We start from the raw sequence: 15,177 nt of genomic DNA, 5'->3' as shown, positions 1-15,177 counted from the left end.
GAAGGGAGTTTTTCAGAGTGAGCCAGATTTACCGGCATAATTTCAGAAATCGTCAGAAATTAAATAAGAAGACAATATAGCCATTTCGACAATTTTGATAATCTACGTGTTTGGATTTGGCGAGAAAATTAGAATTTTTTATTCTATTTTTACCACCCCAACTTTAAATTCAGCTCATCATTGTACAAATGTTGCTCTTTACTCTGTTATCATGACGAAATTAAGCTACCTACTACGTAGTTCATATTAGGTTGAAGGTCTTGTACTGTGAACAACGAACAAGGTCTGTATCTTTTATGTTTACCTTTTAGGATGATGAATGCTCACCAGAACGCGATTTCGGAGTATCGTGTCAAGACGGCACCAGTGTTTCAAGTAGGTCAGCATTAGGAGATATGTGTGACAGAAGTTCAGGACTGTGTCTTCCATCAACTTCCTTTACTGGCCCTGCGGTCTATGCAGGTAGGACCCAAGTCTTTGACCAAATACTAAGTCTTTCTACTATTAATATTAATTACTACTATTAATACTACTAGTAATACCATTACTTCTAGCACTAAGCCACGTGAGGCAAAGTTTCTGAAGACCTTCTCCCCTTATCTTTAATCCCTGTATCGAACCTCAGCTTTGGCTCCACCCAAAGACTCATTTTTTTATTATCCTCATTTCACCTTAACCGAGGGGTGTCTGGCCTTGTTCTTACCTCCTTGTAGGATATTTTGTAAAATTATTTTATTGATATCGTCTTTGTCCACCTTGCGTTGAGCAGATTGTCCAGGCTGGTAAAATAAGGCATAATTGGTAAAATAAGGTACTCCCTAGGAAATAGAGGGTAAAATTGGTGTACAGGGTAAAATTGCCCTGTAACTGCAAGACCATTTGAACATTTCTTTTTAATTAAGCATCACCTACAGCTTTTTATGACACTCTAATGATTCTACTTTTCCTGGGCTTAAAAAAGATGATGCCCCTTCATCTAGAGTTCCGTCAATTTAGTTAACTGTCAAGTTTATCTCTTTGGTAATCTTGTGCATAGGGTAATACCTCAGCAATTGGACATTTTGCAAAAAAAAAAAAAAATACCATTATTTAGGAGTAAAATCATATTAATCATTTTTTCTACATTTATAAATGTTACCCTAACAGCTTTGCATATTTAAATAGCCCTATTCCGCCACATTCCTCATATCACATACATGTTATTTTTCATTTATTTACAAAGGTACCGGATACAATTGTTTGTTACACTTTGTAAATAAAACTTTGTAAATTATTTTTACAAATGCTAACACTTTCATGACTAATTAACTAAGCACTGCATCATAAAAGCGGAACATTCAGTCACTTGCACAGTCAATAAGACTGTCTTCAACAGGATTCGCTTGCAAATCTAGCCCCTCTAATTCAGCCTTAGATTCTGATTCAGGTGACCGTGCCTGTTCAGAAGCACCCCCCCCCTAAACGAAAGTCCTGGATACGGCCCTAAGGTGTATGTATCAATTTCTACCTCCACCCTCTCATCGTCTCTCCCTTAAAGCTAATTCTGTAAAAACAATTGCTGAAAAACAAGGGCTGTCTGACATTGTAGTCAGTAACAACTCATTCGGTAGTACTTGGTTGAAAATCAGGCTGAACCTTGGAAAAAGGGAAATGGAACCTTCGATTTCCAATAACTGAGCCCCCTCCAAAGCTTATTCGACCACCCCTTCCACATGAAGTGCCTCTGGGAAAAAATAAATTGACTAATATTAATACATATTCAATACAAATTTAATACAAATTTCAATTTCCCTTCTAATGAAAATCCTGGAATTATCCAAGGGTAAAATAGGGGGTAATGTTCAGCGGGGGTGGGGGGGATATTCCGTGGGGTGGGGGTAAACACCGGCTCAAGGTGAAAAGACGGCATGAATACAAGATTTTTCTGAGATGTGAAATTTGAAACAAAAATGAGGATATTGATTCTGCTTTGGCCCTCCACATTGTTGAAAATCCAGATCATGTAGTTCTTTTTGATGAGGCAACTTTAATATTTGAAGCAAATGGCCACATTCTTCTCACATTCTTCCACATTCTTTTAGGATGGCAATTGAAATTTTAAAAAAATCATAAATAGAAACCTTTGCTTTAAATAGAGATACGGGAGATATTCCTATAAACCCAATCAACAGTAACTTAAAATTAAACGATTCAAATAAAAATTTTCTTCAGTTTAAATTAAAATCACCTGACCACACTATTAATGAAAATTAGGTCATTAGAAAAGTTAAGTCAATCACTAAGCAGATAATTTTTGCCCAATCTAATTGGCGAATAGTCTTTCATTTATTCAGATTGGGTTGTTTATTTGTTTGATTAAGTCTTTCTTCTGCTCACTTAAATCACTGTCGCTTCCTTTTTGTCCACTGTCTGATATTACCCTCATTTTTCTCGGCTATTTAATTTTATGATTTTTTTTCTTGTTTGTCATATGTCAGTCCTGCTTCTAGCCCTTTCAGTCTTCACAAAACTAATGTAAATTTATTTCAGCTAATATTTCACAATTTTAAAATTATCATTACTTGTACTATAGTACACTTTATCGTTCTGATAACAAAAGACCTAAGTCAGACAGACCACCTTTTAAACCAAGCTATACACAAACACAGCTATACACAAAACAAAATTATGTTTAATCTTTTTCTTCCTGCCCCTTCGCGCTTTTGCGCTCTGAAAATTACAAGGCGTCGTAAAACATGTCAGTAAAATATGTAAGATAACGGTAAAATACCGGTAAAATACATTAAATACGGAATTTATGTTACGGTAAAATATCTGATTTTACTGTGACCAACAGATAAGGGGTATCAACGAATATTGACACTTAAATAACGCATACTGAATACTGACACTTAATATTGAGAATACTGTATGACAATACTGAATATTGACACTATTAAATAGCGAATATTGATAAATATTCAACACTTCTTCACTAATCTTTATACACAGTGCTGGTTCAAAAGGCGCTGTCTAAAGAGGCAGTATGCTATTTGACACCCCTCACATTTCCAACTCAGTTTCAACCCTCAACTTTGTCTGCTCCGACTAATATACTCCTCCTTTACTATTATGTTTCAGTCGAAACTAGCGTGTCTTGCTTTTCTCTTTTACTGTTTTTTGCTCCATTTAGCAAAAATATTCTAGTAACAGTGCACTTGTCCACCAGAGGACATGCTGGCTACTACAACTTGACAACTTCTACTATTGGCATAACTACCAACTCACTGCAGCACCAATCCGTCTGAGGCAAACAGAGCTGCGAACGCTCCTGCAGAAATATAATCAAAAGCTCTTTACCCCTCCCATTACGTTCAAAATTCCTCCTTATGACCTCTTCCCACCATTTTTTTTCAGCTATTTATTTTTTCTTCAATCAGCTTTAATGTTTGCGGGCTTACTTTGGGGCTATACACCATCACAGGAAAAATTTTGGACAACTTTTAAAAAGTTAGGTTAGGTTAGACTATCTCTGGATATACTTTTTTTTTAGTCTAGCAAACTTTTCTGGTTAGGCAGGGCTCGTCTGGACCAGGTTAGCTTCTCAATGAGACAAAATATTTGGCTTTATTAACTTCAAAAAAACAAAACAAAGGAAAATGCCAATGAGTCCACAAACAAGTAAGGTTACAAAGTCAAATTTAAAATTTTTAACGAAATTTCTCTCCTTGATCGGACCGGCCGTGGTCCCGTCAAAGGACCTGATTTTATGATTCTCCTATTTTGACCATCGCATTGAACATGATCGTGTCGTTGAATGGCGTCTAATTGATCATGAAAATCATGGCATTTCGATAACTAGGCCCTCAAATTAAAATCACTCACAATTCAATAACAGGATATATTATTCATCAAATACGTTTTTCACAATAAATTAATTTGCCTGAGTTAGATTAACTTAATTTTCTTCTAGCTCCTCAGTTCGTTGTTAGACCTACACCAGAAGCAATGGCACCCCCTTTGGTCGGTATGGATATGGGAAGTGTGCAAGCAATGGCACAGGCCCAAGCTCAGGCACATGCATCCTCAATGGGTATTCAGGACTGGAAGCCTTTAATGCAGCAGAATTTGAAATGGGCGCAACTGCCACAAGGTAAACATAAGTCTTTAAATTCCAAAGCCAGCAACCCACCATCACCACTATCTACATCGCTGATATATTCTGTACTAGAACATTTCTTCTAGTCTATTATAAAAAGCTCTTTTTATCATATCTGGAAAACAGTTGCTGGAGGCTGTGGCCTGAGGTCTTTTTTTGAATTTTTATTGTATAAACGTGGCATCTAAGAAGTGGTAAAACTTATAAAAAATAATAACTTACCTTTGGATTGAAAATACTTACCCTTTGATTAGTTCTAGTGCCATGTAAACCGCTGATATATTCTGTAAAAAAAAATTGAATTGTATGGTAAAATCTGGCAAAGAGTTGTGAAAGTATGGACTTAGTTTTGTTGCGAAAACCAGAGGCTGGCATGTCATTCATATAGTATGGGTGTCTTTTCTGAGTTGCTATTCTATTGCTCAAACTAAATGACATTTAAGAAGCCTCTGAAACATTTGCAAAACTTCTAGACTTCCTTTTGGGACAATTCTAGTGGCATGTACACGGCTGAAATCTTGTGTAAAAAAAATATTGGAACTAATTCAAAAAGGAGACGCTAAATCGTATGGTAAAACCTGGGAAAGGCTTGGGGAAGCATGGAGTTGGTATATTCTCTGACCTAGGATTGTATTTTATGACTTAAATTAGGCAACTGGTTGCCTAATTTAACTGTGGACGACTGTCCACATGGTTTAAGAAAAGTTGGGAAAGTCAAAAATTAGTAAAAAGTTTAAAAAGTGTGACTACCTGTGTAGCTTATCCGAGTGCTGCCATATCTCAAGACAATGGACTCTTTGGATCAAGAAAATGGACTTTTCTGCTATATCTAGCATACTGCATAGACCGTTAATATGCCTGTTTCGGAAAAAGACCTAATTCTTTATTTTCATTACAGCTCCTCAGTCCATTCAGTTTTCCCCAGCAGCGCCTGCACCCCCTGTAGTCGGAATGAATATGGGAATTGCGCAAGGAATGGCACAAGCGCAAGCTCAGGCATTCTCAATGGGTATGCAGGACCAATTTCCTGCAGCCCAAGGTAAGTAATTTTTTTTTTATTTTTAAATTCTTTTTGAACAAATTGGGAAAGGGAGGTGAGCTTTTTAAAAAGTGTGACGAAATATCATCGAAATTTTTTTTATCGATTTATCGAAAGGTTTTTTTTACCTATTGAAAAACCGCCAAGAAGTCAAATAAGGATGTTCCGTCTCTACAACTTATAAAATATTGATTCAAAATCAAGAAGTGTAAGGCTCGTAATATTTCATAGCAGGGGTTGTGTACTGGGGTGATCATATTGGAGAAGGGGTGGGGGAATTATTCTTGGCGACTCTAGGAAGGACTATAAACGTGCTCTGCACACCTACGATAAATAATAAGTACTATTTTAGGAGTTTTGTTTTGCTGAAGCACTTGTTGGAATGTAAAAAATTGTAACCTAGTCCAAGTAGGGTGAAAGATCGTGCATGTGTTTCCAAGGGTTTCAAATAAGGGGCTGGCATACAGCCTTTCCCATTAGTGGCAAAGTGGCATTAGTGGCAAAGTGGCAATGCGTTTTCAGATATAAATAAAACTTAAGATAATAGACACTTAATATCTGCAGTAGTCCTAGCATCATACACTGCTGATATGTTTATTATACCAGGTTTACATAATTTAAAATATCATGTCTTTTTGCAGAGTTGGTATTTCTAAGGGATGAAGGGCTTTGTCTTGAAGGTTCTAGAAACGTCGCCATATATTAGCTTAAAGTTATCGAAACTACCAGGGAATGGTAATCTAAATTTGAATTATTTCAATGTTTATTTAATAATTATGTAAGTTGTTTTCATGACTACAATTTGTTTCAGGACTACACTTTGATGAATATTAAGTACTTAGCCACTGTAGGCTGAGGAGGCATATGTAGGTTGAATGACTAGTGTTCAAAATCACATTCGCCCTTTTTATTGACCCAAATATCTTTTTTATCCTAATATCCAAATTATCCTATATCCCATTATATAAATCCTATTAATTATCCCATATCCTATTAGTTATCCTATATCATACTATATTATTCTACATCCAAATTATCCTATACATATTATACCAAATATCTTATTGTTACTTCTAGGTCCCATTCCAACAGTTGGTGGAGGGCCTGTCTCAAGCTTGAATTGTGACGATGGAACACCAGTTACTGCAACACCTACATTACAAGCCACCTCATGCTTCACCAAACATAGACCAATACAAGTAAGCTTAATTAAATTAGCATATTCCTCGGAAATGACTCTTTAGTTTAAAGTGTACCAAAGGAATAAACTAAGGCAAGACTCTTTTTGGTTTTGGATTTTTTTTTTCATATCATTCTTTAATTGTTTTTTTTCCTTAGTTTCATGGCGCTTTTTCTATGGGCTTTGCACATGGACAAAGCGCCAAAGCACGAAAGTTGCGTTCCCGGTCTATCAAATTTCTTGGAAGGCCGAAGTTTAATTTTTGGCATTATCCAACTAGCCATAGTCTAATAGACATAAAAAATAAAGCTGTAGCCTTGACTGTTTTTTCTTTAGGGTAGCAAAAAAATGTCTGTTCCCCTAAAACTCAGTGCTCCCTCCCTCAGGAACTGAAAAGCTTTCCCAAAAAGTTCTTGCGACGAAACAGGATAGACTTTCCAAACTACACATAAAAATTCCCCATTTAATGGAACATATTGACTGCCTTTAAGCAAAAAAAAGGCTGTACGCTCTTTTGAGGATCCGAAAACTGACTGATCTGACCAATTGGCCATGGTTACCCCAACAATCAGTTTGGTGGTAATTACCACCAAATTGAATTTTATGTGTTTCAAATTTTCAACTTGGTCATATAAGAGAAAAAATACTACATTCAATGTATCACGTGCTACAGTGCTGCACACGATGAAATAGTGCTAAAATAACACTTTTGTGCTACAGGTGGCAACCCTGCACTCCTTTTTTTATCTACATTTAGTAGGTCGCTCCGGGTTGCGATCTTGAGCCAGAGACCACAGCTCATTGGGAGATGATCGTAGAACTCTTGCTGCACCAGCTACAGTAACACCTTCTATAAAAAGCTGCCTTATGCTTCACCAATACAAGTAAGCTGAAACTAGCATATTCTTGAAAAATCACTTTAGTTTAAGGTTTATCAAAATGAAGCCATTTTAGGAAGAGCCGAGACTCTTTGGTTTCGGAGTTTTTCTATTTGTGTCGTTGTTTATATCGTTTATTTATGTTCAGGTGTTTTACTTGTATTTATTTTCCTATTTGTAAAGTTTCTTGTGTTTCCTCCCATGGGTTGTTATGAAATTGTGTTCCCGGTGTATCAGAATTCCTGAAAAGGGGCCATGTACGCCATTCATAAGACATTTGCTTTTACTATTATCTAGTTCATCAAAGACCCTGGTGGACTGCAGACAAAATATATTCAAATTTTAGTGGAGGGGGGGGGGTCATTTTTAAAATTTTTCAACAGAAATTCTAAAAAAAAGGGTTATTTTTCTATGAGAATTCAAAAATAGTTATTCTTTAAAACCTGGGAGGAGGGGTAAAAATCTAAAAGAAGCAGATGCCCCGGGCTATATTCTTTCCCTTTGGCTCATGCCACTAAACCGTATTGCCCACTTCCCCCAGTAGTTCTTAGAGTTGCCTGTAGGGGGTTCACTGATCTTCTATGAAACATTTAGGATTAGATGGTGATATTGTCTGTATGGAAGTTTCATTGAATTTGAATAGACGTTTTCAACGTCAATGTTTCTCACGAATGATAGATGAGGTTGTCCAGTATAAAAAGAAACTTTAAAGAATTACATTAAAAGATTGCAGTTTAAAGGGAAAGCTTGTTTTTTTAATTTTATTTAGTATCGATTATTAAAAAAACACAGCCACATCCCTTTCAAATGCCAGGTAATGATATGGAGGAGGAATAATAAAATAAATCCTCAAAACTAAAAAAAATCAATTACTTTAACCTTAGAAGGGGTTAAAAATTATGTATAGCATCAACGTCATGTGCTACAAATAACTGAATTCTCCGAACAACTCCACCCCTGGTATATATAAATTAAAGTTAAAGTACAAAAATAATGCTATCACTCGTGATTTAATACCATATTATCAATTGTATATCCTAATGTAATATCAATGTACTACAGCTGAATTATTTGGGAAGGGGATCTTTAAATATAAAAATGATATAATAATATACAACATATATTATATATACAATGAATTCAATACTTTATATGCCTTGGAATTTGATTCTAGTGACGAGACTATGCGAAAGCATGTCCATATCAGTCCAAACAAGAAGATACGAGCTTGTAATATGCTTTATAGTGTATATGAGTACATATTAGTAGTCGCTATAATAGCTCTAGGTGTAGCAACCGTAATGAGACATTTTACTTTTTCAACGCGTTTTGGAGCATAAGCCTTAAGATTATTGGGCATGTCGTTAAACTTACATTGATGTTTTGTTGGTAGGTGAATTAGGACTGATTTGATATTTTTTTTTCTTTTTTGGAAATCTTGGTTATGAACCAAATAATATTTTGGTTCTTTTTCACTCAGTCTACTGCTCAGTTTAGGGTTACGGCTTATACTTGGCTCAGCCCAGAGATTTATTTCACTTTCATAATTATTAATGTATTTACCTAAACTTGCTGGGCAGAATTTCCTGTACGTCTTTTTCTTTTAGGTCGTAATTGAACGACCTACACCTGTCTTGGATCACCGTGTTATCACAAAAACCAAAGTTGTTACAGTGACACAGACAGCAGCGGTTCCCGTTCAAACAACTGTCCCCATTACAGGATCTCAACAACATCTCGGCAATGTATTCTTGAACCAAGAGAACGTCCAGGTTGAAGCTCATGTCGTTGAGAAACCTGAACGCTTTGATATACACTTGGAGGAATATCGTCCAGTTGTGAATACAGTAACTGTTGAAAGGCCATTGACCGTGGAACGTCCAGTCGTTGTCGATAATATTGAAAACATTGATGTTAATTTGAGTGGTACTGCAGGTTTCGCACTTGGACCTCAACTAATGGGTAGGCCAGAAACCACAGTACAAGTGGCCGTAACTGGAGAACAAATTATCGGAAGACCAGACCAGGTATGACAAACATACAAGTGATTCAGATAACATAATCTTATGCTCAATTATGAGTGTTTCAGAACCCTAGCAATTTTGTTTTTTCGGACCGTGAGCTAATTGGAGGCTGATCTTTGATCTGTTCTGACTAGGACGCGCAAGGGGGTGCTTCGGGGCCCGCCCTCTTCATGAAACACTAATTTCTGGCTAGTTTCTGGCCATTTATTATTAAAATTATCAAACATTCTTATATTATTGCCTCCCCTCGTATCTTTTCATGAACCACCCTCTACCCTCGTTAAAAATGTCCTGCGTACATGCTTGCCTTCTCGTATACTAACCCAATTTCTAAAAGTGAATTTTTAACCCGTAAGCTAAAAGTGAATACTTCCGAATATTGTTTTTTTTTTTGGAGTCTTAACTTTTTAATTTTTTGGAGCCCTAAATATGCAAACAATAGAAATTGAAGTGATTAAATATTGATAACAATAAAAATTAGTATAAATCGATAATAAAACAAATAGAGGTTACGATAAACATCCATATTCTGTTGTAACCGTTAGTTTCTTGTGTCCCTTGGATGTTTGCATCGCTATTCTAATCTAGGGCTCTTCCCCCTTTTTTGATCTTCGCTTCTTTTTCTCCTTTTCTCTTTGTTTACTGGGACTTTGCATTGAAGTTTTTTTTAATTTGAAAACATTTTTTAGATTTTAATTAAAAATTATTTTAATTCAAATGCAGACAAATATGTAAAACAATACTCATTTTTATCCTTGTGATCTCAGTGGATTGGTGATCTGATTGGCAATACGGGGCCCAGGGATTGATACCCTCTGCCACAACGTTGAGTGACACGCCTGCTACCTGTTCCTGTAAAAAAGGCTTGTAACTGAAACGTACTTTCGACGCCCTTTATGCCAGTAATGGCTCTGGAGGATCTTTATAGCTTAATTCTTTATTAGCTCATAACGTCTTTACGTTACGTTTTTTAACGTTTACGTAAGCGTCTTTACGTTTAATATCTGTTTAATATTGCCATTGTCAGTTTTATGGTTGTCAGTATTTTTCATTGCCACTGACTATTGTTATTAGTGGTTTATATGTATTACATTGTCGTTTGCAGTATTATAAATTTGTATATTGTTCGAATCTTTTCCTGCTTTCAAGAAATTAGCATCCAGATCTAACGTCTTTACTGAAATTTTATCTATAATAACTAGAATAAAGGGCTAAATGTATAGAAATTTATAACTGTCCACCAGCACTGCACGACGATCATAACTGAGACAGGAGTATATATATCGTCAATGGCTTGGCGCTCAGGCCAAGCACCTAGTATACAAACAAATATATCAAAGCTAAGTTGCAGTCGTGAGGAACTTCGCGTATATCGGCTGAATTCTATCACGTGACAGTTCAATCGAGAGCGAAGTTAACGCATAAATCACCAAGGCATCTTCTGCCCTAGACAGTATCAACAAAACCTGATGTGACTGTGCTGTCAGCCGTATCAAAAAGATGAAGATTCTCGATGCATCTGTAGGTTCAGTCCAAACCTGGCCAGCAACCACCACGGCTTTAAAGAAGCTGGATATAACTCAAACAAAGCGACTCCAAAAGACAGAAGGACTTGTATGATTCTATCAGCAACATCCACCCCCTGACCCGAATAACTCCATTATTCCTTTAAGTAAGACAGCGCAAGCGATGGGAAACCCGACGTCGAATCAACCCCGTGGGCACTGGGTGGAAACAACCTCGTGGTCGTTCAAGAATGAGATGGTCTGATAGCTCAAGAATGATAGCTCAAGAGTGGTCATTTTATCCCTAAGCAAGACAAGAATATGATTTGAAGATGCACCCGCGGATGCTCAAGACCGGGCACCTAGAGGAGGATGGTGTCTACACTCTCGAAGCTACACTCTCGAAGCTGAAGCTGACAAGTCGGCAGGAGAATCAAAGTCATTTGATGAGTCATTTGATTTGATTGTTTGATTGTCGTACAAGTCATTTGATTTCAAGGGGATGTCAAGGTCTACAATAAAAACCTTTGAGAAGATGGCCAGGTATGCCTGGTCCAGGGTTGAAAGTTTTAACTGGTCACCATGGTTGGGTTCAATCCCCGCGCGAGGAGAGATTTTTTCAAGCAATAATCTTTAATTAATTTTAACCATCAATACTTTTTTATATTGGTGTTATCGGTTTTATGTTGTCAGCTTTTTCACTATCGTAATAGTTTTATTTTTAATTAAAAAAAATTTATGTTTAGCAAAACTGTCCTTGCATAATTTATTTCAAAAACTTATTTCTATATCAATGAACTAAACGTTAATATATTACTGGAATATGTTATTCCACTTTCTGCACTTTTTAGTAGTATTAGTAGTACTAGCAGTAATTATTTAATCAGTCAACTGAATGGTAATATATTACTGGAATAAGTGGACGGGGTGTTTTTTTAAGTAAAACCTTTTCGTATTTTATTTATACGAATTTCATTGTTCTTCATTATACTGTTCATTATACTTCACTTGTACTGTTAATTATACTTCAGTTATACTGTTAATAACTTCATTATACTGTTAATTTCACTCAATTATATGATTAAACATTTTATTAAACATTTTAATGAAAAGTTTCTGCACTTTCAGAGTGCATTCATGGGTCAAAGCTTTACCTCACGCCCGTTTGTCCAGATGCAACAACCAGGCGCTGAATGGTCAAGGAGACCTGTAGTTTCTGCAGAAGCTTCGGCACAAGCATCAGCTCAATTTACAGGACAAAGCTTTGGTGCTGTGCCTACACCTATTGTGCAACAGGTAATAATTTTGAATATAATCAAAGTTGGATATAATCAAATAGGTCCGAATAAATGTGTACTTGCACGTGTTTGAACATAATTGAAAGTTATATCAAACTGAAATTAGATTGATATGGACAACATAAAGTATGAATTTCAATGTATAATATTAAATTTTTCTTTTGTTGCAACAACAACCCCCCCTCCAATTCACGCTACTGGACAAACTCAGACACCAATATAGACCTCAGTGCTATTTCTCCGTGCGTTTGCCATTCGTTTTTTCTTTGTGGAACAAATACACATAACATCTCGAGACGTTAGAAGAGAGAAGATCCTAGAGCCCGTCGGTAATTTCATTGTAATTTGTAAACAATAACCCTGTTGTAGTTCAGTACGATACAAGGCAATACGAGACCCAGGGTTCAATCCCCACCGCAGCAAGGTTGGGTGACAAGCTTGCGATTTGTCCCTCTATCCAAAATCCAATAGCTGAAACTTCACTTCGAGTAATGGCTCTTTATCCTTTATGCTCTTTAATCTTTATCCTTTATCCTTGTAAAATATTCTTCCCACTGGAATCATCTCGGGTCTCAATGGGACAACCTTATTGATAATCAATACGATTAAATCGGGTCTCAATGTAAGATCTTCAACCCATGGCTGTATATGCCGATAGTGGTCTACTTTGGAAGGAGCAAAGAGTATGGATAAATTAAGAGCGGGAAATTGCGCTAGTGTTGACAGAATTATAAGAAAATGCGGGGAATGTAGTAAATTACAAGTATGATTGATTAAAGTGTGTTTACCCTCCCTATGAAAACAGCTTATCAAGCAGTACTTGCCAGTGCCACTAACATTATGCATGACATTAATATTATGAGTAACATCATGCGCAATAGTGTTAAATTTTACGGGTATATATCTAATTTTAGTCGGTAATTTAATAGGTAGTTTCACTCATTCATTTTTGCTATGAAACGAAGCACCTACAAAATTTCTCTTTTTCTCTCCCAGAATTCTTCTTCTAGAATCCCAAATATGACTACAGACATTTTATTGATATGCCTTAAAAAGAAAGATATTTAAGGAAAAAAAAGGAAGGGAGGATTTTCACAAACATTCAAAATAGACAAATCATGTAATACTTAAATTAATTTGATTTTAACTAATGAAATTATAATTTGAATTAATTATTATTTAATATAAGTAATTAATAAATAATAAAAAATAGATAATAATAATAAATAAATAGTTAAGTAATTAATTTCATTAATTGTAAATAAATATTTAGTAACATATTATTATCAAATTATTTTTATTCTTAGATGCCCAGCAGACCATTTGTATCAATGATTTGCTCAATCATTTTACATCTTGCAAACATTTCATTTCATTCAAGGTTAGCCGACAACCCCTTGTAATTTCTTCTGCGAAATTGGGTACTCTTGGTATCAAAATTGGGTTCACTGCTTCTAGCACCTTCAACTTCCAATAGAGTTAAAACATTCATATCCATTACTAAAAAATATGTTAAGAACGAAAATCAACACATGAACCAACACAAAACCAAATGCTCACAATGTTGATGCTCTGAGCTCTTTTCCAATACTGAGGTAAGTGGACCAAAACCAAAGTATAATCACCTACGGAACAAGTACTGACAAAACCTATCCTCTCCACACAAAAAAAGTGACCCTTTGTATACCTATGCGAACCTGGCAACTAAAAACCGTAGTTACACAATTCATCCCAGTCACTCGTCGCCTGAATCACGCTCTAGCATAATTATTGGCCAGAGCAAAGTACTTTGGAGTTTGGTTCGGAGCGATTAAGTAGTACAACATTTTGCGTCTAGAGGCGCTGAGGTACGCGGGGTCACTTTTGAAAAGTTTTGTCAGTACTTGTTCCGTAGGTGATTATACTTTGACCAAAACAAATCTTACGTAAGCTTTATCAAAACAAGTATCAATGAACCTCAAAATTACGCCATCTATATAAATAAAAACTGGAGTAACATTTTAGAAAAGACCCCGAGGGGAAAACACCTCAAAGAAAAAATCTCGAAGAAAAACCTCGGAGATAAAACGACTTGCAGAAAAAATCGTCTCGAAGAATAAAGAACGTATCGAAGAAGAAAAAATGTATCGAAGAAAAAATGTCTCGAAGAAGAAAAAAAAGGTCTCGAAGAAGAAAAAAAGGTCTCGAAGAAGAAAAAAAGGTCTCGAAGAAGAAAAAAAGATCTCGAAGAAGAAAAAAAGATCTCGAAGAAGAAAAAAAGGTCTCGAGGAAGAAAAAAAGGTCTCGAAGAAGACAAAAAAGCCTAAAAAAAAACCTCGAAATAAACGTCGCGAAAACAAATGTCTCGAAAAAACGTCAAAAAACATCTAAAAACGCCTCGGAAAAAAATGGTTCGAAAAAAATAGAAAAAATTGAAAAAAATTGAAAAAATTGAAAAAGTCGAAAAAAATTAAAAAACATCTAAGAAAACATCTCGGAGAAAAAACCTACTCCACTAGTTTATTTAAAAAAAGTGATTTTTGTAAAATTCCATCTCGTTTTTCTAGAATTTTATTTCCTTTTTTGCACAGATTCAAGTAATAAATTACGGAGATACAGATTGGTAAATTCAAAACTTTCAAATCAGTTTGTTGTGTGTTTTTTAATATGAAAATGGCGCAAAAATTGTTCTTTACTTTCAGATGCAGCCTAGTAGACCATTTGTGTCTGCAGAAGGATCAGTCGGAGCATCATCTCAAGCCATGGGACAAGGCTCTGAAAATTGGCAGCAACCTACTGTCCAGGTATATTATATTTGCTTTTAGTCGGTAATTTGATCGGTAGTTTCACTCATTCAATTTGACTGTTAAACGAAGCACTTACAAGCTCTAATTTCTCTTTTTCTTTCCCAGAATTCTTGTTCCAGAATCCCAAAGATGACTGCAGACATTTTATTGATATGCCTTAAAAAAGACAAACCTATTTCAGGTAGTAGGGGGAGGGGGGAATTTTCACGAACATCAGAAGTAGACGAATAATGTAATACTTAAATTAATTTGATTTTAATTAATAAAAATTATATTAAATTGATTATTATTTAATGTAAATAATTAATAAACAATAAAAATAGATAACA

The 15,177-nt window shown here is 35.6% G+C and overlaps 1 protein-coding gene across 1 annotated transcript in view; it reads left to right on the top strand.

Annotated features, from left to right (window-relative positions):
* The window catches only part of LOC148954342 (uncharacterized), a 43,173-nt gene that overhangs the window by 12,648 nt on the left and 15,348 nt on the right, over positions 1-15,177 (top strand). The window contains exons 3-9 of the mRNA XM_089087047.1: positions 312-462; positions 3,953-4,132; positions 5,037-5,177; positions 6,255-6,376; positions 8,843-9,262; positions 11,893-12,060; positions 14,744-14,845. Of these exons, the coding sequence (XP_088943173.1) occupies positions 312-462; positions 3,953-4,132; positions 5,037-5,177; positions 6,255-6,376; positions 8,843-9,262; positions 11,893-12,060; positions 14,744-14,845 (1,284 nt within the window). The remainder of the gene's footprint in view (positions 1-311; positions 463-3,952; positions 4,133-5,036; positions 5,178-6,254; positions 6,377-8,842; positions 9,263-11,892; positions 12,061-14,743; positions 14,846-15,177) is intronic.

The sequence above is a fragment of the Artemia sp. Qi Xiang Cuo genome, chromosome 3 (assembly GCF_049724085.1).
Source record: "Artemia sp. Qi Xiang Cuo chromosome 3, ASM4972408v1, whole genome shotgun sequence".
NCBI classification, from domain to species: Eukaryota; Metazoa; Arthropoda; class Branchiopoda; order Anostraca; family Artemiidae; genus Artemia; species Artemia sp. Qi Xiang Cuo.
This window is presented reverse-complemented; position numbering and strand designations above follow the sequence as displayed.